The sequence below is a fragment of the Lates calcarifer genome, linkage group LG6, assembly GCF_001640805.2.
Source record: "Lates calcarifer isolate ASB-BC8 linkage group LG6, TLL_Latcal_v3, whole genome shotgun sequence".
NCBI classification, from domain to species: domain Eukaryota; kingdom Metazoa; phylum Chordata; class Actinopteri; family Centropomidae; genus Lates; species Lates calcarifer.
Window position 1 is genome coordinate 3,627,170 of NC_066838.1, and position 23,256 is coordinate 3,650,425.

The 23,256-nt window shown below is 40.3% G+C and overlaps 1 protein-coding gene across 1 annotated transcript in view; it reads left to right on the forward strand.

The window, feature by feature from the left end:
* lamb2 (laminin, beta 2 (laminin S)) overlaps window positions 1-23,256 on the forward strand; it is a 45,857-nt gene that overhangs the window by 4,768 nt on the left and 17,833 nt on the right. Inside the window, 11 exon segments of the mRNA XM_018678764.2 lie at window positions 12,255-12,424; window positions 12,569-12,704; window positions 15,916-15,989; window positions 16,119-16,307; window positions 17,380-17,443; window positions 20,619-20,821; window positions 20,960-21,080; window positions 21,280-21,305; window positions 21,307-21,469; window positions 22,164-22,343; window positions 22,975-23,087. Coding sequence (XP_018534280.1) covers window positions 12,255-12,424; window positions 12,569-12,704; window positions 15,916-15,989; window positions 16,119-16,307; window positions 17,380-17,443; window positions 20,619-20,821; window positions 20,960-21,080; window positions 21,280-21,305; window positions 21,307-21,469; window positions 22,164-22,343; window positions 22,975-23,087 — 1,439 coding nt within the window.

Below are 23,256 nucleotides of genomic sequence, written 5' to 3' on the forward strand. Positions count from 1 at the left end.
CACCAATAAGTGCACTAAAATATGAGACAAAACAATTAAAAAGAAGACACTGGTATAAATGGAAAGATGAACAAAAAATTGATTGATGTAAAAGAACATTATAAATGATGTATGTATGTTATCACCAACTGTTTCTTGGTGCACAAATATCCATTTCACAGAACTGTAGAGGAAAACTCATCTTCATCTGTATTTTCTTTGGCAGATTGCTGTTAAAATTGTTCTACCTTTGAATGGAAACTTGAAAAAAGGTCACAAACACTCACATTTTCATTGAGCTGTGAACAGTGGTTACTTGAGAAATGGAATCAGTTACTCAATCAAAACTCAGAAACCCTCAAACTCCTGGTAAGATGGCAAACAAGTCACAAGACTTCAGCAGGCAGAGCTCATTACCACTTAACCAAAAAAATGAACTTTCCCCTTGGTGGTAAATTGTGATTACTTTTAATATTACTCCAGAATGTGTGTTTACTTAATTATTCAGTGATGATGACTCACAGAGCCTCCTGACCTGTTTGCTACCTTGTAAGTAATCTACAATAAGATCCTGACAGTGCAAGATATTTTTGTTTTCTGAGCTCTTGTTTACCTTTGACTGATTACAGTGTTTTTGGGAAGATACATTTTTACCAAGAAACTGATTTTGGGAAGCTAAATGAATATAAAATAATTGATTTATTGATTTATTTTAGGCCTTGAGGGCACTGGTGGTGCTTTATATATGTGTATGCAGTATAGTTCAGTGATTTTATATCAGCCTATGTGCAAAATGAATAGCAGTTGTTTATAATTAGTGCTTTCCAGTTTGTCAGAGGGTCAGTGTGGGGCTTTGTGTATCCAAAGAGCACTCAAAGACAATGTAAACCCATGTGAAGAGAGGATAGCGTAGAAGAGGGAGAGACTTTTTACACAAAGAAATGCAGTCATGCAAAAACAATAAACGTGAACATACAGCACACTGTGCACACGTCTCTCTGTCGTGTCAGCCCTCTTTACCTCTGCCATTTTATTTTTGATTGTTTTATTGCTGCAGGCCACAGGCTAAGTCTAAAACCAGGCTAATAACAGATCATGTTGTGTAGCTTCATTAAAAAGCACTCTCAGACACCTCCACACCTCTAATTATTTAATCACAGACAAGCAGCAGTTACAATGTGATACTGCTGCATGTCAGGATGGAAGAAGGGATAAGGAAGGAAGGAAGGATGGAAGGAAGAGTGGATAAAGTCAGAAAAAACAGAAGGAAGGAAGAGTTATTTTCTGGAGATATTTCAGATTTTGCTGTCATGGGAGACAGGCTGACCTCTACCCACAATGTATCATGGTTTCATCTTGTAGCCCTGTAATTACACACACACACAGGCACACACACACACACAAACACAGGCACACAAAGTCTAATAAAACTTTGTGGCTTGTAAACGTAGGCCAGCTGTCTCATATCTGTGTTCTAGGTCACTGCTTGACATTGACATAAGAAATACCTGCAAAGAGCCTGCATCTTGTTGAATATGTAACATTTCTCTGACCAATATATATATATCATGTAGTATGGAAGAGTGCTGGTTAGTGTATTTTGGACCCATGTGTGGTGAGTCTGTATCTTGTCAATATGTTTTGGGATGAGCCTGGCTTTTATGGTAACTGGTATTGTTTCTTAGAAATATGGCCATTTTGACTAATGAGTCATAATAACTTTGCTTTTGAAACGGTTTACATAAAAAAGTGAACTGTATATTCCTGGATGGATCAGAACTTTGTTAAAGGAATATGCTAGTGGTTTTACTAAAAATCACTTACGATACAACAAACCACTTCGCACCCGATACACCTGTCTGCGTTTTAGAAATTTTGATCATTCTTGGCAGCTATTGGTTCTCCATTTATTTCAGAATAACAGAAAAAATCAAGTAGCAGGTTGTAGATCCTTATGTAGTAATGTAACCCACCTGAGGGAACAGGTCAGTATTAAAAATGTGCTTCTGCATTCAGTATTACACTACCATAAATGTATTTATTTTTTTAAAGAATGGTCCAAATTGAAGCAGCTGAGGCCAAAAAATGTCAGGCCTTTCTGCAACTTGATTGCATTTTAATTTATTAGATTCTCATCATCTTTCTAATACTGCACCCCAGTTAGTAACACAAGCTTTTGCTTAGGACTTTGTAGTCTTCATGCCCAGACTGAGATTACTCAAGTGATGTCTTAAGCACTTTTCTCAAACATGTCAGGGCTCCTCCAGAGCCACAGAAAGCAGTCTACAACTGTTTGCATAAGCATGAGTAGTGCTCACCATGACTAGTAAATCAGCTTTTAAGATGACATCTTAAATCAGAGGACTCCCCCCATTATCAAATTTATATTGTTGTTATATACTACAATGCTAAGCAACAACAAAGCAACATTGACAAAGACATATACAGATATGATGGATTTTGCAGCATTAGTCTGACAATTGATTTTCAAAATGCACAGTGAGAATTTCCTGGAAATGGATTAAAATTACATCCAGCCTTGCTTCCAGCATTGTTGGGCAGATTTGTTTTCTCCTGCTCTCTTTCCCCCTCACCACTCTCAGGGGAAACGCAAGGTCATCACTTCAAATCTAGGATTAAAAAATGACCTCACACATATGCCTGCATGCTGTATTCCCCTGTGTACTCTAATTTATACTCAGAACATCTGACCTGTGCCTCTGGACACCCAGAGATCACCAACTTATCTCGAACACAGGAAAGCAGTTTCACAATTTAATAGTCAGACACAGTGTAATTACATTACTGAGTCCATTGAGTCCCACAAATGCACATGAACAGAAGAACACAAATACTGAGTATACAGCTTACAGTTTACATTAAATAAAACACAGAACACACAAATATTTGTAACTTGGCACATGTACACATAATAATTGAAATTTATGGTTTAAAAAAACAAAGCAAGAAGATATGTGGGTCACAGAAGCACACATGGAAACACACCAAATGCATGCTTCTACTAATGATAAGTCCCACGTGTGCTGTAGTTTTCACTCTAAGTGAAGCCAGATTTTCCTCATCAGAGGCTCTTATTTGCACCTACAGCGAACACATCTGCACTCTGCTCGCAGCACTCAGCTGTGTCTCCCAGAGCAGTGGCCAAGTACCAAGGCAAACACACACATCACCAAAATCACCAACCAAACCCACAACAGCTCACTCTCTACGGCTGAGTAACCGATGGATAAGCTGGTTGACTGGCACGCTGCACCCAACATCTGCCAGCCATGTGTGCCTCTTATTTGGTGGATTTAGTGAGCTTCAGGGAGCATGGCTCAGACTTTGTGGCTGGTAGCTGGCTTTGGAGGAGAATTTTACAGATGCTATCATCATAATCATCTAAGTCCCACTGTACTTTGTCAGTTTTAGGTGCTGTGGCTTCACTATTGCACCACTGTTTGCAGTGATTCTGCCATTATCAGCATTTAAGCATCATTCTCTCATCAGAGCTAAGGACTTAAAACTAAGGTTTACCTTACGATTTTGACATTGACATATTTTTTAAAAAGTGCATCCTAGAAATTTCCAACTTTCAAAGATAGTCTGAGGACACAGACAACAGATGATTGAGAGACTAGGTGCTGTTTCACATTTATCTCTATAAGAATGTTAGTAAATGTTCAGTCACTGCAGACATGTGGGAATAAAGGCTGGGCAGAGGCAGACGGGTCAACTGTTCACCTGTTGCTCAAGATTCCGTGTTTCATATTTTCTCTCCAACGTGGAGTGATTCAGACATCTCCAGGATGGGACAGGAATGTGAATGTTTCCTCCAGCTGGACCAGCTGCCTCCCAGTGCCATGCCTTGTTAATATAACAGCCTGTTTAATGGCCAGCGTCTGGCCTCACTCCCTGAAACCACTCTGTCTGTTAGACAGCCAGACAGACGGTCAGTGACAAACTCAGAAACAGCTGAGGAAGAGTCAAAGACCACGTCAGGCCAAGAAAATATAATGAGTGCATGATTGGAAAATGACAAGTAAGTTTTGGGTTTTTGAAATAATAATAATGAAAAAAATAAATTATTTTTAAATACAAATTTAAACAGACTCGGGCAATAGTTTCATTCTGTGATATATAAAATTTTAAAGCTACTTTTGTTATTTTCCAGAGTAAGAATGTCATGTAGACCAGGCCTAAAACATTGTTAAAATAATCCTACTACTACCAATCCTACTTTTCAGATTTGGGCTTCTAGCTATGCCATTGCCTCTCACACTACAAGAGATGACACAGGAAATCATCTTCACCTCATTTTCTAAAATGATACATGACCGTTAAGGTCAGTAGTCATTTTTATAAGTGAAGCCCTGTGCTCTGATTAAGGAAGGGAGGATGAAAGAAGTGAGGAAGGTGAATGGTAGGGCAGAGAGGGGAGATCAGACTGCTAAAGGAGGTGCGGTGGACATAAGAAGAGAACAGAGATGGGAAGTGAGAGCTAAGACTAATAAAGAAGCAGGGAGGGGGGAGAACAGCTGGATGTTTGGCTGTGGGAGTTGACCATCCATCAGCTAAGTGCAAAGCAAAGAGAGCACGGAGACACGGAGAGGGAGAATGTAAACTAATTAGCTGAGAGGAGTTAAAAATAAAAGGCTGTTGACTTTTCTCTGCTTGAGTTTTAAAGTAGCTGTCTAATGGTGGGTGCTAAACATATCTGTGTCGCCTTCTGGCCCCACATTCACTCAGGTCGGGTATGCAGCTTATTGCCTGTCTTAAAATGATGCTATTCTTGTCGGCTCACTGCCCTAGGCGAGCTGATACTGGATCTGACTGTGCTGTCATTTTAATACTCTTGCCAATGTGTTTTGTTAATGCTCTCCCAGCATTGCTTCCTGTCTGAGCATATCCATGGTGTCCCTGTGTGCTTTCTTATGCATCAGTTTGTTGTTCATCTTGGTTTCCTATATTGTTTACGCTGGTAGATGTGGCAGCAAACTGTATTCAGCTGGCTGGTTCCAGTGGAATGTGTCATGTTGGTGGCACATCCCTTCTCCGACACGCATTGAGCTGGGGGACTTAGTTACTCTGTGGGATAAGATGGGTACAGATGGGTGACAAATTAAAGGAAAAACCAACATGGAGTGTCTCTGTAAGATGTTAACTCTGAATTGAAGAGCACCATTCGTCCAGACGATACTACATCATTGGGTGTTTTGATGATGGTGGTGCTATTTAATTTACCCTTTGCTAAGCCATGTACCCCTTAAAGGTACGTACCCATTTCAGACAGGAGTAGCCAAGCAGCCTCTCAATGCAACCTTGGCTGAAATGGCTGGTTTTATCAACTCTAGCTATCTTGCTAATGAACACTGGCCCCATAAGTTGGCTGGAAAGCCTGTCTCCTCTTGCTTCATTCTTGATGTTTCCAGCTGACTTATATAAAAATCAGAACCCTGCAAAAAGGCCTTTAATGAACAAATGATAATACTACTTGATAACTGTGGCTAACTGAGGCTAAAGCTAACAGGGTAAAAAGTCAGCAGTCTCACCAGTTGATGAAAGACATAGAAGACATGGAAATAAAGAAACAGCATTGTGTTTCTGGTAGAGCTATGTCTCTCTGTAGTCCTGTACTGTAAGACAAAATTAATAGAAGTCTCTTCTAACATTACAGCATTGACATGAGTTAGATGAACAACTAGCACAAATGTTAGATTCATGCTTTACTGTTTTTCCTCTCAGACAGTATATGTATACTCTGATTTAACCTTTTTTTCCAGGTTTATGTAACCTTTTACCTTGTAAAATAAAATAGTTAGATAATGATATTCTCTAGACCTCTGAAGCAGCAGTCTATGCAGCAGACAAACACACTGTTGACCTATTTCATACACTTTCTCTGTCATCTGTCTGGGTTTGGAAAGGTGGCAAAAACTGGTGCTGTGCCACCTTTTTTGCCTCAGCATATGGAGAAAACTGACTGGCCTGCTGTGCTTATTTACTTTACTGTGATATGATGGGAAATCACAGCATCAAATTACATTACATTCACATGATTTAATGAAACCATTTTCAGTCATTCATTCAGAAATCTCCAGTAGTTTGTCACCCATCTGCAGATAATAGAGATGTGATGAAATGAATGAAAATTGCAAAATCACAGTCTGTCTTGTAGGAATCGGAGTTGTGAATATAACCAGTGAACAAACTGACCAGGCCTGGTTTGTATCCCTAATTATCTGGTAGGGAGACTTTTCACTGCATCACATACAGCAGAATTCTATTTGACGCAGATGAAAACGAGCGAATTCTGTCACTTGCTGTCAACTGAGGAACTTTTTAAGAAGTTCTTTTGTAGTGTACTCTCTGTTTACTGAGACTGGTCAAAAGCAGAGAGGGAATCAAAGGCAGCGGTGAAAGCCGGGAATAAAAGCACAGCACACCTGGGGGGAGGGGTGGAATTTATTTGTGGAAATAAAGCTTGGATACCCTGCAGGCTGCACTGTGGATTCTGTACCTCTGCCTATGACAGTTAAAGCATTGCCTCATGTGGAAGACCTGCTGGCTTAGAGTCACATTTCAACGTCCTTTGGCATGAGCATAATGATATCATGCCTGTTTTAACTGTTAGCCTAGAATAGGTTAATAACAGTGGACAGTTTGTCACCAGCCTGACTGCATAAACAGTGTGACTGCTGCCACAGTAATACTGTATATGATCTCTAAAGAAAAAGCTGTCTTTGTGGTGTAATATGAAGACTGTCACTCATATGATACTAAAAGCAGCTGAATAATAGACCTTTATGTGATGCATGGCTACAAGAGCCTAAGCAAGCAGAATAGTGCACTACATGGTGCAGGGTGACAGTGCATAGCCTGCTGTTACAGACTAATGGCTGGTTGAACAACAATACACACACACACACACACACACACACACCACCACCACCACCACTGCCCCCTCCTCTCTTCTCTCAGCTGTCAGCCTGCATTCCTCCTTGCCTCTCCATTTATGGATGTAGAGGAAAGAAAGAGGAAAATAAACTCTGCCTCATCAAACACTATATAACATTTTGTCCCTGAAGTTGCAATATTAACTTTTCACTTAGATGGAGGGAGAGGAACACAAGCCTTGCCCAAAACCTCCACTCAGCTGGTCATCTGCCGGCCCGTCTTTTGCTCACACTGAGTCTGGGCATCTGGAAAATGTACTAGAGCCCATTGCTTGTTTTGTCTGACCACCAGTCTTGTACCTTCAGCCTTATGCTAAGCTAACAAAAATGAGTGTGTAGGGCCTTTCCTAATATGTCAGACTATTTATGATTGTCTTGTAATACCTGGTTTATTATAATTTCTATTTAAACTTTGATTGCTGTTTATTTAGCCATAAATATTAATGTTATAGAGAAATCTGGTATGAAGTCATGTTTTCTGGGGCTTTAATCATATATAGCCTCTACTGTGAAGACAATAAAGTGCTGTGAATACAAGTGTCTACCAAGTGATAGATACCAGCTTCCATTTATCTCTCTTTCATACCTTCCTACCTCCACTGGCCTCTTCCTTCCCTGGCTTACATCAAGGCAGCAGTGGTCTGATCATTGTCAGCTGTTCGACCCATGAATATGCAGACGTTACCCCATCAGGGCTGCTTGTTACAGCTTCAGTGTGATAATAATAAGAAATGCATCATCACCTACTCAGTTTATATTATTAATCATTTGATGATTGGTTGTCGAACACACCACAGGAAGCATACAAATTGGGAAAGAATAGTATTTCTGAAGGTAAAGATGCATAAATCCATATATCATAAATTTGTAAAAACTGAACTGAGGTGATTTAAAGTGTCCCAGTTTCTCCACTGTGTAATAAGAAGTGTAATCCACTATTTTGAATGTCTTGTTTTCATGACACTGCAGTTATGTCAGCTCAACCTGTGTTCTGAGTAGAGGTTTGAAGCCTGTGCAGTTTTTCACAGACAAACAAACACAGACAGAAACACACAGAGATAAAAGACAACATGAAACCCAGTGATTATACGACATCAGACGTCTGCTTCGCTGCACCACCCTCCCTGGTCTTTGTCACGCACACACACACACACACACAGAGAGAGAGAGAGAGAGAGAGAGAGAGAGAGAGAGAGAGACCTTTGAGTGTTTGCCAAGAGCTTTCAGAATAGATATCAAGTTGTATCTGCATGGGTCTGTTTAAAGGCTCTGTGCTGCCTCTCTTTCACACACTTTCTTCTCACCCATCAAATCTGCTATCTGACCTGCTCTGTTTGTGTTTTCACACTCTCTTCCTCTCTCCCTCACAGTTGGATAGAGGATAAGGGAATGACCTCAGGACTATTTTATCATGAACCATTATGTCAGTTGTTGTCTCTGCTGATAATGATAAGTGTTAAGGAGCTCAGATAGTACTTGAACAAATCCTTTAATAGGTGTCTGTCTTGTACTCAACAAGTACATACTTGATGCTTGCATTCACTTGAAAAATGAAACGCGTGTAAGGAAATGTGTTTGTTGGGTTTGAATGTCAGTTATGTGCAAAATGAATCCTAATACTATAATTATGAATGAATGAATTATGAATGTGTATGTGTATATGTGTGTGAGTGTTTTTTTTTTGGGGGGGGGGGTTGTGTATAGGCACAGGTGCACACATGGGCCTCTATAGGCCTGTGTGTTTGTGACCCACACTATGCTAACCTCATATCTACTTGGTGCTGGCACCAACGTGAGACCTGTCCAGATGCCAGGCAAACACAGGTTTCCTCTAGAGTGTGTGTCAAGATTGTGTATGTGTGTGTCTGTGAGTGTCCATGTGAACTCCTCCTCCGCACTGTTCCCAGAAGGCTTCCTGTCATGACTTCATAGCAGCGTCAGGACCTCATAATGCCATGTCTCTGTCAGCTTTAATCAATGAATGTAGACCTGCAGAGAGCATCAAGGCACTGGCAGATACAGCAACCAGCAACAACTCATGCCTGTCAGCATTAAAAAGTTATGAAATCTCATGATTGTACAGTGTGTAGGCAGCAGAGGCATCCAATTATAAAGAAGGCTGACATCATGGCAGGCTCCCAACTGTTCAGTAACAGCCCATCAATATTATTCAAGTCTTCAAGTGAGAGACAAGTCAAGTGCATCTTTTTCATTCTGTATCTCAAGAACAGATATACTGTTTTCAAGAGTTTGGACTCTGAGAAGTGCTAATCTGGATATTTACAGAGGTTTTTCAAATGCTAAAGGTTACACCTAAGGTACCTAAGGAATGAGAGACGTTCCTTAGAGGTGTACTTTTAGCATTTAAATAATAATTTGAGAGTTACAGTGTATGAGGGAAGCCATTTAGATGAAAATATCCTCTTGAGAGTATTAATGAAGAGCCAAAATGAGGCAGTGTGTTAATACCATTAATACACAAAAAATGACTCAAGTCATGTCAGACTGCCGGCAGTAAGTGTTTGTAATGTTGGTTGCTGGTCCTGAACTGCCTTATACTGTATATCTGTGCCTCAGTCCTGAGGGTAAGTTATTCTGTACTAGCTACTGTAGCTAACCTCTGTCAGATAAGCTATAGAAGCTAACTAAGCACAGCTGTTAGTAGGCTAATCTGATACTTCCTGCACAGCTAAGTGATTGGAGTGCTCCCAAAAAAAGTGATCCCTATTTTTTTTATCTCATCATCCAACTAGCAGAGTTATCTCTTGGTTATATGGCAGAAGTTAGCTTGCTAACCAGATTTGAATTTCAAAGAGCAAGTGAGCAGGGATGTTAAGAGAGAAGAGCTCAGTAAAACCGAGAATAGTTACTATGTATAATTTACTGAGCATATAACTGGTTTTTGTTTGTTCAAATTAAATTATTCTTTGTACAATAACATGCCTGCTGTGCTGTGTGTTTGTGCTGCAAAAGTGTGAATGTGATATGAAGGACTGATGCAGGAAAAGACTGTGCCTTCACCTTTTTATTTTTTGGGGAATGTGAATATAAACCCTGTTACTTTGATTCACAGTGTAGTAGTGTTTACACGATACATGTTGCCATGTAGAATGTGCTGTATACATACAGTATGGAGCGAGGATGAGAAATACCTGTTGTGGACAGACCATAGATTGAGGCAAGACTCCTGGGTCTCCATTCTCCAAATTTCTTCCTAGCAACACACACACACACACACAGACTATACAGGTTCCAGAGATGTGTAGGAGGAGAAATTCTCATCAAGATGTCCAGTGAAAGTTTATAAGGTTTATTTTAACTCCCACACATAACACGGCTACTCAGTCACACCAAGGCTCCAGTGCTGTATCATAGACAGACATGCTATCTCTTCATAAAAACAAGCTTTTTTCATTTTATTTTATGTGATGTCATCTGGAGGTGTCATTCATCTCCCAGATCTTATACTTCCAACCATTACAGGTCTAAGCTGACCTCTGTATGACCTGCATGGGTTAGTTTTCAGATTTAGCCTGTAGCTGGGGCCCCTTGGTCAGGTCAGTTCTTTGAGACCCCTGCAGACAGCAGAGCCTGTTAACCTGCAGGGTTGCTTTAAGATAATCCCCCTCCCACTGGATGTTGTCTCAACATTGAATCAGCTCTCGATCAAGCAGTAGCTGTATAGATGCAGAGGCCAGTGTCCAACCCAATAGGCCCCTCATACCCTGTGGTCCATGACCTTTATGAGGCTTCCATGCAAGAAGTATGTAGAAAATGTTCTTTTTTCCCAAAAAACTTTAAAACTTGACAGATATGATATGATTTGCCCTTTGATGACCACAAAAAGGATAATATACAAATATGGCTATTACTGGTTTAAGTGCCTCACATTAGGTCTAATTAATAGGAGGTTAAAATGAAATAGTATGTGCTTAAAGATTAAAGATTTCTTTTTTAAAAGCCTAACTTAATAATCCTGTCACAAATGTTGTGAGGTGACATAAAACAATGCTGGTCTCCCAGTAGTCTTCAAGTCCTTAAACAAAACCTGCCAGAAACAATTTAGTATCTTAAACTGACAGGATCACAGTCTCTGCAGTTGAGTTACTTAGATCCCTGTCCAATGTTACCACCAGATTTTACATCAAAACAAGGCTTTACTGTATGAGAGGAAAAACTTCCTTTTAAGAGACAGAAACTTTAAGCAGATCTGGACTCAGGGTTGGCAGCCATCTGCCATGGCTGTTTGGAATGAGAGACAGAGACAGAGACAGAGACAGAGACAGAGAGCAAAGGTGCAGTGTTTGATCTGTCTGTAAAGAATAAAACATAACACCAGGTTGAACAGCAGTGTTTTGCTGCCCTCACTGGTTGAAAAGTTTCAAGCCTGTTTCACCTCTGACCACACCCTGCATGAATAAGGGATGTGGTTGGGTGCGGTCAACCATGATGTCTCAGTATCCTGCAGTACACCTGAACGTCACTGCAGCAGGTCAGAAGTTAAACCACTGGAGGTCAGCAAAACAAGACAAGTCAGAGGGTGTGAAGTTACTCTTTAAAAGTCATAGACAAAGGATCCCAACCCAGTCTTTTTAAAGAATTTGTGTTTTGGCTGTCCTCTCTTGGTTCTTCTAAATATATTCATACAGTACATTCATCTGAAATGACGTTTATACCTTACATTTTGAAAGTATGATAAGGGGATGAGATCTCTGAGGATGATTAAATCAGAGGTAGATGGAGAATGAGGCTCTGTCCTCATACATACCAGGGAGATGCTCTTTGTGGTGGAAACACCCATTTACAAGTGCTATTTTGGTCGTTTTCCATTCCACAGAAAAGACTGATAAATCCTGTTAGAATGTCTAAAGTCCATGAAAGAAATGACTAATTCAACTAAATAACTGATAAATATAGAATATAGGCAAGCGGGCTGAGTAGAGTGTAAAGTATAAAATATAATAGTGTTGCTGTGAATTCCTCTCACAGGTTGTCTGCTTTTTCTTCTTTGTTTACCTCTTTATGTCAGTGATACAGTGTCTTTGATAGACAAAGCACTGTGAAGAACTGAGTCTGTGTAATAAAAAAACACAAATCTAGTCCTTGATTTTTGTGTAGTACTTCACATCCTGGAGACTTTCATCCTCAGGAAGCGATAAGAGCTTTTGATGTTGTCTCTTTTTATAGGACCAAAATAAGTGTACTGATTTCACTCTTGATTTTAATGTGCTAGTACAGGCTTGTGAATGGATTCTGTATTAGCCACTCTGTGCTGTTTTTTTTCCTGTTGACTGTAATTCATTTCCTGTCTCCTCCAAGCCCTGGCTGCTGTAGTTGGCCAGGAGCCTGACCACAGCCACGGCTGTGCTCATGGCAGTTGCTACCCGGCAACGGGGGACTTGCTGGTTGGGCGAGAGAAGAACCTGAAGGCCTCATCCACATGTGGGATGAGGAGAAAAGAGCCTTACTGCATTGTCAGTCATCTTCAGGTCAGTGCATGTGTGATTTGAATATATATGTGATACTGTGTAAAGGAGAATGTCTGCATTCTCTGTGTGCTTCTGGGTTTCTCATTGACCCCTCAACTCTCTCCTTTGACCCTGTTGCACTGACCTTTTCCTGTCTCGCTGAAGGATGAGAAGAAGTGTTTCGACTGTGACTCCAGACGGCCATATGACCCTGTCTACAACACTATCAATCACAGGATAGAGAATGTCATCACCACCTTCAAACCTCACCGCAAGAAGTCCTGGTGGCAGTCTGAGAATGGTGAGAAGACTTGGTGGTCACCTGTGTTCTGCAATGACTAACAATGTGCACAATCCTCATGTCAAACTAATGCAAAACAACTCCAGTTTCACAACAAACAATCTTTGTTACCACTGATAATAACAGTGATGATAATGGCTACATGTCAGTCTCAGGTATATGTTCCAAAACTAGCTACGTGCGAATTTGGCATTTGACCCAGGATAACAGCATGACTCTAGAGATGCCAGTGTCAGTTGGTTTTATCTCAACCAACCAAGTATCTCAGGGACTATTGGATGAATTGCCACAAAGTACAAACATGTGTGTTCCCCAGAGGAACAGTCTACCAATCCTTGGAATTTTATTAGTGTTGACATTTTAAGCTTTTAGTGAAATATCTCAACAACTGTTAGAAAGAATGTGAAACAAAATGGTAGAGGTATCCATGGTTCCCAGAGAGTGTGGCCCAGTTCTTACCCCTCCTTTAACACCGCCCGCGATGGAATACATTTGTGTTTTTTGAGAAATGTCTCTTGGATGGATTTCCATGAAATTTGGTGCTCACATTCATGTTCCCCTTCAACATGAGTTGTAATCACATTGGTAATCTCTAAACTTTTCTGATTCTAAAAGTCAAATTCTTCAATCTGTCCATTATTTTGTTTTTTGACCAAATTCCTGCAAAACTAGCAGCCAAAGTACTTTGTGTTTGGTGCTACAATGCGTCAGCATACTAACACTCTAAGATGGTGAACATGGTATAAATCAATACCAGCTAAACTTCAGCATGTTAGCACTGTTAGTGGTAGCATGTTCTCTCTCTTCTTTTAACTTAACTCTCTTTTTGAGGTAGAATTAATTGAAATCTTTTCTGTAACTGTATGCTAAATAATTGTGCTTGAATAGTCAACTGATGTGATTTCTGAAAATGATGTGGCCAACTTAATTAAATGCCCATGACTGAGAGGTCAATGTGCTTGGACATGGTGGCACATTTGCACTGAACCGTTAATTAAAGCTACTGAAGCAATTTCTTTGAATTGCTCTTAAAAGCAGTAACAACAGTAAGAAACTGCTCATACTAATATTTCAATTCAGCCTTGCTAAAGTTGGTAGTATGACTAAATTAATATGGCCTCTACTTGAATGCATAGTTAGAGCTATTAATAAGAAGAATGGAGGCAGGGTAGAGAGGATATAATGAAAGGATATAATAAGATGAGGTGGTGGATGTCCTTGAGAAGAAATAATTTAGTCAGAAAAGGGGAAAAAAAGAACAAGATCCTAAAAGTTTATTTAAACCACAAGAAGCAAGCAACTAATAGTTATGGAGAACTTTAAAAGCAGTATTAAGTTTGAACCCAAGCACATACACACACACGGACTGTGGCCAACATCCTCTGACCAGCTACAGATGGGCTTAATAACAGAGTAGGTCTGGCGTCTGAACAGAGACAGGAAAAGGAGATGACAGGGGAAGCAGAAAAGTTAAAACTCTGATGGAGAGTTGAAAGGGAGAGTCTATGGAATAATGAAGACAGAGTGAAGGACAGTAGTCAGGACTGAGGGACAGAGTTAAACTGTATTTCCAGGTGTTCATTAATCCTCATCACAACGAGTGACTGTAAAGCTCTGTGTGGAGTAGCACATTGGACACAAGGCTCATTTGAACTCATTTCATCTGTTTGTGAGTCATGATACTGTAATGGAGTGCTGTTGATAGCACTGTGCATCACCACCAGACCCAGAATAGAACAGAGAAACAGAAGAAGAAGGGGGACAGGAAGTGTAGTGATTATTTTTACTCCTGGTTGCTGCTGCCTTTTCCATGGCATCTGTGTGGCATTTCCATGGTGAGTGTGGCAGTGTGCACAGTAGGCCTATTTGATATGGATTACAGTGGTTTGATTGTGTGCACTAACTAATCTGAGTGGCCATTTCCTGGGGCTGCATGCATATATGCAAACATTATAAGACACTACAACTTCTACAACTTAGTGTCAGCCAAATAGTGTATTCTCTGTATATTGATTGTGTGTGTGTCTGTCTTTTTCATTACATTTGAGTACTTACCTAAAAACTGCTCTATTAGAAAGGCCCACACTTTACTCTTTGAATTCTCATCTCCTTCTTCCTTTTTACATTCTCCAACTGGGTCACACCCTTCCCTCTCTCCCCTTCCTGTGCCTTATCAACTGTTGATTTGTGGTTGATTGATTGTTGCATTTGTTGTTGTAGTTGGAAAGCCACTTGGTTAGCAAAATGAGCTAGCTACTAAATCTGTACACCTACACACGTGGACTGTAAGACCACAACATTGAGCTGAGAGATGCTACAGGGGTTCCATATAGTTGTGGGGAGCAGCAGAGTCAGGTGATACTCTGACCAGGAACAACACATTACACATTTGAGCCTCTTATACAAGAAATAATTATCAGTACAGCTTTAATAGATACAATCACTGCACTTGTCCTTCTGCTTCATAATGCTCTCCACCTCTGGTTTGGGCTTTTACTGCCATCAAGGAAATCCACACACTGTTAATCATTTGAACTGACTACATTAACCTGATGTTTCAGTCCATACATGCACACTGTCATTACCTGCAAGTTGTAAATGTTGAAAAGGTGATTCCCCAGGATACATGGATGTGTGTTGGCACCTGTTTACAGCAACATGTAACTGAGTAGGCATCAAAACAGTTTTGATGTGTATGAAAGAGCTGTGTTGTGGTTTGTCCTCATATTACTAGTTTAAAAGTTACTGGGTTACACAGAATGTTAAGCTGTAAGATATAAAACTCATGTGGTGTTGTGTGCTTGTATTAGTATGCAGGAGTGGGAAAGTCCTCTTGGCTTTGTACTGTACAAGTAATACAAGACACAGAGAACACGAGTGAAAGTAGTCCTCAGAGTAAAGTGGCCTTTCAGAACATTTGGTGCTCTACAACTCAGGAAGTGTGTGGGCTTTTCCGACTTGCTCGCTACATTTCTCCTGCCAAGTCTGAATGTCTTTTCCTGTCAAGATGCCATTCCTCAAGCTAAAGGCACGGTTGCTACTTCACTTACTGCCGTCATTCATCCGTCAAAAACTAATGATATAGGTGGAAATGAGTACCAATGGTTTATCAAGTATTAAACTAACCAAAGTCATGAGCTGTAAAAAGAAAAGTTACCAGTAAACACAACATCTCTCTGTATTGTTCTCTCTGTGTGTCTGTCTCTCCCAGGAAAGTCGGATGTCTATATCCAACTGGATCTGGAAGCAGAGTTTCATTTCACTCACTTGATTATGACCTTCAAGGTAAAGTAAAAGCTGTTACTGTTTCATCTGCTTAACCTTCTACAAGCAGCTGAAAAGAATTCCGTGCAGCTTTGATTGTGTTGTTCTTTGCTGTAATTATTCTGATTGAAAATGTGTTGCGTGTTGCAGACTTTCCGTCCAGCAGCCATGCTGATTGAACGGTCAGCGGATTTTGGTCGCACCTGGCAGATCTACCGCTACTTTGCTCACGACTGTGCTGCTGCCTTTCCCGGCGTCTCCCAGGGTTCTTTGCATAACATTAATGATGTCATCTGTGAGTCGCGCTATTCTGACATTGAGCCATCAACAGAGGGAGAGGTGAGTGATTGATCAAAGGAATAACAATAACTAAGGTGTTTTCTTTTCTTGTTCTAAAATTTTTGGATGCAAAATTTTACACATAATGTTTCTGGCATTACACATGCTGCATGCTTACAGTCTATGCTTATTTGCTTTCCTGCTAAGAAAGTTTAACACCACTCTCGTGTCTAACCACACTATGCATTTGAACTTGTGTAATACCTGCCCTATTGGCATGATTTGCCACCCTCAGACTACTCCCTCTTCCCTAAGAAGAAGAGGGAGCTCAGAGGCTGCCATTTTGACAACAATAATTTTCTCAGACAGTGCGTTCTTGCAATTTTCAATTACCCAAAACAGAAAAACCACAGAAGTTCTTAACTTCACTCTCTGCATAATCACTCAGAGTTGCACTGCACATGCATGTAACAAGAGCTGTTAAACTCATCTCCCTCTAAACAAACTTATCAATCAAACTTCCCCACCCCGTAAGCAGGGGGATACAGCCAGTCTAGCTCTTTTGAAGATTTTTTTAATTTGCCAATTTTTCACTTTTTCAGTAGGTATGTGTAAGTGAAAGAGATATAATGTGGTAATTAAATCAAATTTAAAGGTGAGGTTGGCAGATTTTATTATCAGAGCCAGGCCAGCTGTTAATCCATGCTTCCAGTCTTTATGCTAACTTACATTTAACAGGCATATTTATCCCACAGACTTGAATGTTATATCAATTCTTGAGTCTAAAATGTCAAACCACTCCCTTGAAGCCTTGATTTAAGCACATCACACTCCAGTTTACAGTTCAATCCTTGAGCTAATGACCATTTTATTGACTTTTGAAAGCAGTGTTAATCAAAAAGACAAGAAAAACCTGTCCGTGCTGCAACATACCAAGAGAAAAAAAACAGATAACCCTAAATAACAAGAAAAATCACAACCACCATCTTCTGTGCTCAAGTTTGCTTACCACAATATATGGCGTTCACTAGTGCAATTTAGACTCATGCTGCACAAGTTGCCAGTTTCTTAAATCAACAAATCTCAGTTCAAATTTGTAGTGTGTGTGTATAATACATATTCTCTGGCCTAGGTCATCTACAGAGTGTTGGATCCAGCCATCAGGATTGAGGATCCATACAGCCCAAACATCCAGAGTAGGTCACACTCACACACACATATTTTTAACAGCAGCATGATGGTTCACTACATTGTGATGAATAAAGTCAAGGTCAGGTTGGACAGTCATAATACCCCTGTACCCTGTTTCTTTTTATTATTCATGAAGTGTGAAATAATATCAGTTAACTTACTAGTGTCCATGATAGTGTGTCAGTGTTACTGTGCACCTTTTCAAGTTGCCTTAACTCAAGGCAAGTTTTAACAGCATGTTGAAGACTAGTGCCTATTGTAAAAATACATTTTTATTACATTATTAAAAAGATATCACAAAATGCATCATACCTATGATAGTATTAACCAAGCCTGTAATATAGGAAATCCTACACAGATAAGACTTATTCCACAGAAAATTAATTTCTGTTCTTTTCTGATTCATATTCACATTTGTCACCATAAATCAAACTTCAGCAGGCACAGTTAGCTCTTGTTATCCAGCTGAGACACATTATGGACAGCAACAGCCTGTCTCTCTGGGGTGTGAAACATGGCCCTGCTGTGTGGAAGGCAAGGAGGGATGTGAAAAGCAGCTGTTTCTCTCCCACACAGCCTCACTGTCCTAGCCCTCATGTTTAGACTGGCAGGACATGAGAGCTTTTCCCAGAAACCTGAGCTTAGTTTCCAATGCAGCAGCAGAGGTTGACTTGTTCTCTTGTTTAATATCTCAATGTAACTAGACCCCTGACCCTCTAACAGCTGAACAATCCATATTTACTGTCAAGATGATGAATCACCATCCAATGTCGTTTTTCTTGTGTAGCTTTTTTTGTTTCTCCATCACTTAAAGGGACATTTTGTGCTGAATTTAGCCTTTCAGGCAACCTTCAGTACATATTCTGCCTCCTTGACTGGCCATAATGAGCCTGATCCTCATCATAACCATCTATAACCCAATGATCAGAGCCTTTTGTTGGTGAAGCACAGCCTTAGAGGAAGCACATCAGGGAGGCTCAGTGGAGAACAAATAAATATTATGAATTAGAAAAGGCTAATTTCAATCAAATTTGTATTTGTTATATTACCAGAGGTTTTTGTGCAGAAATATGTATGGTTATTGGTATTTATGGGGAGTGGATTCATTTCGTCACTGACACCAATAAATGTGTTTTAATAAAAGAGTTAAATATGGTCAGAATGAGGTGACAATGTGACCAAAGGACCATTTTCAAGTACATTTTAGCCATGCTAGCAACTTGGCACAGATGACAGTAATGTTGGTCTGTCAAACCTTCATGGTGCCTTGAAGATGAATCCTAATGGTTTTGGTGGTGTGTCAACATTTCAGTGCATCCATTACTTTAGTTTTTGACTAAATACCTGCATAAGTAATGACATTCTCATCAGCCTCAACTGTACTTTGTGTTTATTGCTAAAAACTAAGCAAATGTTAGCATGCTAAAATACAAAACTTGAGATGACGAACTTATTCAATATTGCCTGCAAATCATCAGTGTGATAGCACTGTCATAAACCTGTTATTTTGCTGATATTAGTGAAAGCACTGCTTTGCCTAAGCACGGCCTTTAGAGCTGCTGGTATGGCTGTAGACTCAGAGTGTTGTTATAAAGAAGTAATAATTTTAGCTATGATTTTTTTAGGATGACAGTTATACCAGTCAAACATCAGCATCTGACGTTAGCGTTTAGCTCAAAGCAAAGCAGCCTCACAGACACTTCTTTATGTAAATGCCTGTTTTCCAGAAGTCTCTTTACTCGTTACAGTCATGCAGGAAACACACTGCTTTCACATTCTGTTTTAAACTGTAAAAGAGATTGCATAAGTTCAGTTAGATAGAGCTGGTAATATGTCAGTCTCAGTTTCAGCCCTTGGCCTGCTGAAAGCTGCTGTTTGGCTGCTGCAATAGCTGCTGGCTGATCTGGAGGACTCCTCTCTAGTCTGCTATTACTGCATGAGGAGAAACAGACACTGTCATAGTGTAGTGGAGTTGGAGGGATTAGCTCCTTTCTGTCAGAGTGGGATTCTGTTACTGCAGATAAAGTGAGCGGGCAGGGTCAGAGTTTGGAGGAAGATCCTTCCATGAAACATTTCATCTGTCTTGTTGTAACACTGCTGCTTCAACTCCAGCAGCATTTCAAATGACTGGAAACTCAGGAAGCTACAAGTTTTCAAATGCTGGTCATGACCGAGATATTTTCTTTTTTTGTGGGGAAGAACGGTTTGGAAAGCGGATTCAGTTGCTCTGATGCTCAATTATGAATGCTTATAATCATCATAATTATAATCATCATGTTGATAATGATGGTGATATGAATTTATGCTAAGATTACCATACCATTTTCTGCCTCATTTACTAATCCAAATAATATAGACTCCAAAATATAGGCTTGTTTTTTGTGTTTTTAAAGTCAGTAGTATTGTTTATAAATTGTATTCATTCTGGGCCTAACATTAGTGTTACTTTAAGTCACAGGCACATTTCCTCTGCTGTTTGGGAAAGTAGACCCTCTGGAAACATATCAGTGCCAGTAATTTATGTCTCAAAGAAGGAAAAATGTGTGGAAAGTAAGTTGGTGTGTGTATTTTAGGTGTATAAGCATTATTTTGCATGTGGTCTGTGTGTGTGTGTGTGTGTGTGTGTGTGTGTGTGTGTGTGTGTGTGTGTGTGTGTGTGTGTGTGTGTGGGCGCATGTGTGTGTGTTGACTGCTACTGGTGAACAGCTGGACTGTAACAGCAGAGGGTGTTTCATCCACTACTGTTCCAGCAGATTGACAAGGATATGAGACAAATCATCCTGGAATGAGGTTATCTTACTCCCTAGTACAGACTCTCTCTCAAGTAGTTTGAGAGGGTGAGGGGGCAGGATGTGGGAAGAACCGTTTCAACAACACATTCCATTATTGTCCATCATTTTAGGATTTTCCATCCTGGAAATTTACTTGAAAGTCACAGCTTCATTTGAATGGTGCCTTGCTTTTATCATTCCCTCACCGGCCATTTACAGCAAATGGTTACGGGGGAAGTTTGGTGGAATAAGTTCTGCTCTTTGAGGGGCTGTTCAAAAATCTGAACACCTGCAAGAGTGACCCTTAATAAACACATGTATGACCATTAAATGTTTTAGTTAAATCAACAGCATATAGGACATATGAATATGTGCCCCACTTATTCTCTTCATGCCTTCCTCTCATCAGACCAGCTAAAGATCACCAACTTGAGAGTGAACTTCACCAAGCTTCACACACTGGGAGACAACCTGTTGGACCCCAGAGCAGAAATAAAAGAGAAGTATTACTACGCCATATATGAGCTCGTTGTACGTGGAAACTGCTTTTGCTATGGCCACGCCTCAGAGTGTGCCCCCATCGATGGCATCAGGGATGATATAGAAGGAATGGTGAGTGATGGGAATCACTTACAGTCCAGACCTTTAATTAGCACCCCCCCAAAAAAAATATCCCTCTGTAATTTACTGTCATATATTTAAAGCTTTCAAGATTGCTGTAAGTCTCCCTCCTACTCGTCTCTTTTTAAGGTTCACGGCAGGTGTGTGTGTAACCATAACACCAAAGGTTTGAACTGTGAGCAATGCGATGACTTCCATAATGACCTGCCCTGGAGACCAGCTGAAGGACGCAACACCAACGCCTGCAAGAGTGAGTACAGGAGAGGAAGCACAGGAGAGATTCATTGTAATGCAAATACATCTGAACCTTTTCTCTAAAGACAGTCAGCCAATGAGTATTAATGCAAAAAAAAGGTCATATATATACTGCCACGAGAAAGTGAAAAAACAGTAACATAATGTCAGCAATGACTAATTTTTTTGCAATAATTTGTTAATAATAACTGCAGAGTGTAACTGTAATGGCCACTCGAACCGCGTGCCACTTTGACATGGCGGTATATTTGGCCACCGGTAACATCAGTGGAGGAGTGTGCGATGACTGTCAGCACAACACCATGGGACGCAACTGTGAGATGTGCAAACCTTTCTACTACAAAGACCCTATCAAGGATATAAGGGACCCACGAGTCTGCATAGGTGAGTGTGTGTTTGTGTTCCTTATTAGAGAATATCTTAGAACGTCTACTAATAGAAGAATATGTGTGTGACTGCTGCCAGCAGTGAGGCAGAGATATTGTGTGAGGTTAAAGGGACCACAAATGGTTAGTTATTGTAGTTTGGCCATTGATTTGGCCCACTTATCATCACAGTCAGCAGTTGGAGCTGCGTCAGTGCATGTGACGCAGCTAATGAAGGCAATTAAGGCACTTTAAAACCCAGACCGTCTGATTGCTTATTGTTAAAACTTGTACTCCTCTCAATCATAATCAGTCAAATTGGAACACACAAATATAATAGACATTTATAGATTCAGTGTGACCTACACTTTCTTAGCATCATCTCTGATGTCCATTAGAAATCACTGAATGCCACTCTCATATCTCTCTGTCAAAGAGTATGCTACAGCTAGCAGCTGACCATACCGTATGGCTCATAAGTTAACAATCAAATCGAGTGCGTCCCCAGGGATAAATGCTTTTAGTGTGTGTGCTATCCACACTGCCATAGATCACCATTCAAAAATATCTCAAATTATTTATTTATTAGTTAGGATCACATTAACAGACAACATAAAATTATATTTCAACACATCATAACACAAACTCACAACACTCAAAACCACATATTGAACTTTTACATTTTAATGGATTAAACTTTCCCTGTCCCATAGCTTGTGACTGCGACCCGGATGGATCTCAGAATGGTGGGATGTGTGACAGCCACACCGACGCTTCCCTCGGCATGGTGGGAGGTCAGTGTCGTTGCAAGGCCAATGTTGAGGGCCCTCGTTGCGACAAGTGTAAAACCGGCTTCTTTGGCCTCAGCGCTGACAACCCTCAGGGCTGCCAACGTGAGTACATTCTATATCATTGCTCACACAAACAAAGAAATGTTGCACCGACCCAGTTTGTCCAGTCTGAGATGAGTGTTTAGTTGCCTGCTAGCAGGGGTGTAGGTACAGTTTCAAGTATCAAGCACTGATATCACCCAGCAAATAACAGTAAATTATGACATTGGTTGTCATTCTCTCCATATGATAAATTATGTTTTTAATGTTATATTAAAAAACATAATTTATATATATATATATAATTCTCATCTTTTCTAAAAAGGCTGCAAATTACTTAATACTGCTCATAAAGTTTACTGTGAGTGCATGGTGATACTGAAGGTGGCTGACCAGGACTCCTCGTCTGATCTGATCTGACTGAACAGAAAGAGGACAGTTTAGAGAGATTTTAGTCAATTATACAAACTAAAAATGTGAAGGTGGTGTGAGGGGGACATGTCCCCCACATCCTCAGCGGAAGTCTGGCCCATATCTGCTCGGCTTTGTAATAACTGATCACATCAATCAATCAATCAATTTATTCGAAATTCTGCCTGACAGCAGCAGCAGTCTGTTTTTGAACTATTGAACATTATCTATGAGAAATCATCACTCTCACTTTAGCCCCCTGCCTTGTGCCTCCTCTTTCTAGCTTGCTGGTGTGACCACAGAGGAACCGTGTCAGGTAGCTCCCAGTGTGACCCAGTCAGTGGAGACTGCTTCTGCAAGCGTCTTGTCACTGGACGCAGCTGTGACCAGTGTCTGGTAAGTCACTGGAAAATGGCGCATCTTTTTGGGCTTGACTTTTGTTTTCTGGCTTAAATGGAAAATCTCACATTGCATTTTCTGTTGCTGTTGTCTTTCTCTCCCTCTCATTCATTCTCTGCCCCTGTCAATAAGCCATATTGGTGGTAATTTGACCGTGGACAAAATA